The sequence below is a fragment of the Myodes glareolus genome, chromosome 27, assembly GCF_982192425.1.
Source record: "Myodes glareolus chromosome 27, mMyoGla1.1, whole genome shotgun sequence".
NCBI lineage: Eukaryota > Metazoa > Chordata > Mammalia > Rodentia > Cricetidae > Myodes > Myodes glareolus.
In genome coordinates this window covers 41685677-41688321 of record NC_142052.1, presented here as the reverse complement: position 1 = coordinate 41688321, position 2645 = coordinate 41685677, and the positions used below count along the sequence as shown (strand labels likewise).

At 43.4% G+C, this 2645-nt stretch overlaps 1 protein-coding gene across 1 annotated transcript; it reads left to right on the top strand.

Moving 5' to 3' along the window:
- Positions 1-331: 331 nt before the first annotated feature.
- Positions 332-1885, top strand: LOC125414173 (heat shock transcription factor, Y-linked-like). Its single transcript, XM_048455985.3, has one exon. The coding sequence runs from the start codon at positions 433-435 to the stop codon at positions 1729-1731; it is 1299 nt and encodes a 432-aa protein (XP_048311942.3). The 5' UTR covers positions 332-432; the 3' UTR covers positions 1732-1885.
- Positions 1886-2645: the final 760 nt, after the last annotated feature.

The following is a 2645-nucleotide window of genomic DNA, read 5'->3' as shown; positions in this document are numbered from 1 at the left end:
GGGATTTTTGTTATACTGAGTTTTTGAGAAAGAACTTAAAGTTGGCTGGGTAGGGAGGAAGGGGATCTGGAAAGATGTGGTGGGGAAGGATATGATCAAAATATATTTAAATTTCAAATAATAAGAAGTATAATTTTTTTTTAAAAAGCAGGAAAAAAGGAAGTGTCTTTAGGAATGAGATTTTGAAATCTTCAGTCTGTAATCTTTTGCTTCATGGGGAGCATTTCTGTATAGGACAGGACAGTTTTGGGCATCATGCTGTTCTGGGATCACTAGGGGCCCAAAGCCATTCTGTGACGTCACAGCTCCCAGACTGACCTTTGTGACGTCATTGCTGACTCCCGTTTGCAGGACTCCCGAAGCGCTGCTGGGAGCTGCAGAGCACAAAGCCGGTTCAGATGTGGGGTATGTGCAGGTAGCGTGGAAGTGTGCATGTTACAGGAAATGGCAGAGGCACCTTTGGAAATCTCAGACGCTTCTTCGGAAATCCCGGATGCTTCTTCAGAAATCCCGGACGCTTCTTCGGAAATCCTGGACGCTTCTTCGGAAATCCCGGACGCTTCTTCAGAAATTCCGGATGCTGCCCCTCATGATATACCAGCTGATTCAGAGACCCCTTCCACCCGTCCTCTGTGTGAGGACACAGGTCAGGGGGACTCAGACTTGTGGGCAATCATCGAGGAGAGTGCATTTCAGGTCCTAGCTCAGCGGTTCTTGATAAAGAGGCCGCCCCATACCCTCTGTGCCTCTGAGCCGGATGAAGACAGTAATTTATTCTCGATGACCTTTCCCAGAAAGCTTTGGAAAATAGTGGGAAGTGATAAATTTAAATCTATTTGGTGGGATGAGGCCGGGACTTACATAGTCATCAATGAAGAACTCTTCAAAAGGGAAGTGTTGGAAAGAAAGGCCCCTTTCAGAATATTTGAGACCGATAGTATGAAAAGTTTGGTCCGGCAGCTGAATCTGTACGGATTTAGGAAAATGAGGCAGAATTTCCAGAGATCCGCGTCTCTCCCTGACTTCCTGGCTGAAGAAAAAGGAGTCTCTCCCTCGTGTAAGTTACAGTTCTATCAGAATCCAAACTTCTTGCGTGACTGTCCCCATCTTATTGAGAGAATGAAACGGAGAATTGGGATAAAGACCGCTTCCCGGGGGGCGGCCCCATCACTTCCGGCTTTTAAGAACAAACATTTCAGTCCAGACTTGGACAACATGGACGACCACAGTTTGGGTGTAGCTGTCCAAACCAGCGAGAGCAATCTACTGTCCAGGTCCAGCATTTCAAACGTCTATCTGAGACAGAAGCCTTCTGCAGCCCAGGGAGGCTCTGATACAATGGACGGAATCAGAAGGGACTTTTCTCTGGCGACATCGAGCTCCTATAGGCCCCCTGAAAAAATTCTAACGCATCGCCCTGCTCCCTTAAATGAGGTGTCCCCTCTTCACATGGACTCGCAGAGAATCTACACCCCAGCGAACGACAACACGGTGAATTTCATTATAACCCCTCTTTCTCAAAACCACAGGGATGTGCCTCACTTGTGGAAGAGCTGTGTGGAAAAACCGGCAGAGCCTTCTCCTTTTCAACCCGGGTTTCGTCATTTTTCATCCCGTTCTCCTACGTATTCTGACCCCAAACCACGCGGTGAACCCAAGTTACCAACATACAAGGAAAGGGTAGCATCCAGTACCTTGGCGTCAACATCAAGTCATCACCCGTCTTCATGATGCTATCAATTTTCCTATTGTATAAATGGACAGTCTACTTGGTTGTTAATGGAGCTAGCTATTCAGCGTGTCAGAGATTAGAATTCTTGTTGACAATCAGGCGTGTCCCTGAAACCATCACAATTGAACAATAAAACTCTATGTGCACCTTTAAGAGTACTGGTTGGTCTTCTAGACCTCCTGAGTTTGATTCTCAGACCATATGACAACTAGAAACTCTCTGGGACTCAGGTCCAGGCTATCCGATACCCTCTTCTGACCTCCACGGGCAGTACCGACATGTGGTGTGCAGACATGCATGCAGGCAAAACACATCCACACACAAAAAATGAAATACCTGACTTAAAAAGTATGTGTACATGCATACAGGTAAATACTGGTAGCTCTGTACAAATATATCTGTGTATCCATATGTAGAGTATACACATGTAAACACACACAATGTACACTACATGCGATATATTTAATAAAGCACACATAGACACGCAGAAATAAGTTTTTAGATCTTGATTCTTTACACTTTACAAAATGCCAAAACATGACCCATCTTAGCGTATAGTCCTTTTCATTTTTCTTTATAAATGTACAACTGTAGTTCAATTTGCTTTGGTCAGTGGGCCTAATATTTTAAATATTTTTATAATATTTATAAATATTTTTTTCTGTTGTAGTAGAGAGTATTCCAGTAAACGCACTTGTAGCCTTGATTTTTTTTCCCTTTTGACTTTTTTTGGTTTAAAGTTTTAGATTTTAGGGTTCTATTTCCTAAATAATCTCTCTGTTCCAGGTAGGAAGGATAATTCTATTCTTTGTATGAAGATCCTGGGACCATCGTATGTCATCTAAATTTAAACCTGCATCTCAATTTTAGGTGGCCTCCACTTGTAATCTTTCCTACGTATAAAAATTATATA

What these genes read in the sequence shown, in the direction of transcription:
- LOC125414173 (XM_048455985.3), top strand. Translation starts at nt 433, where the DNA reads ATGTTACAGGAAATGGCAGAGGCACCTTTGGAAATCTCAGACGCTTCT.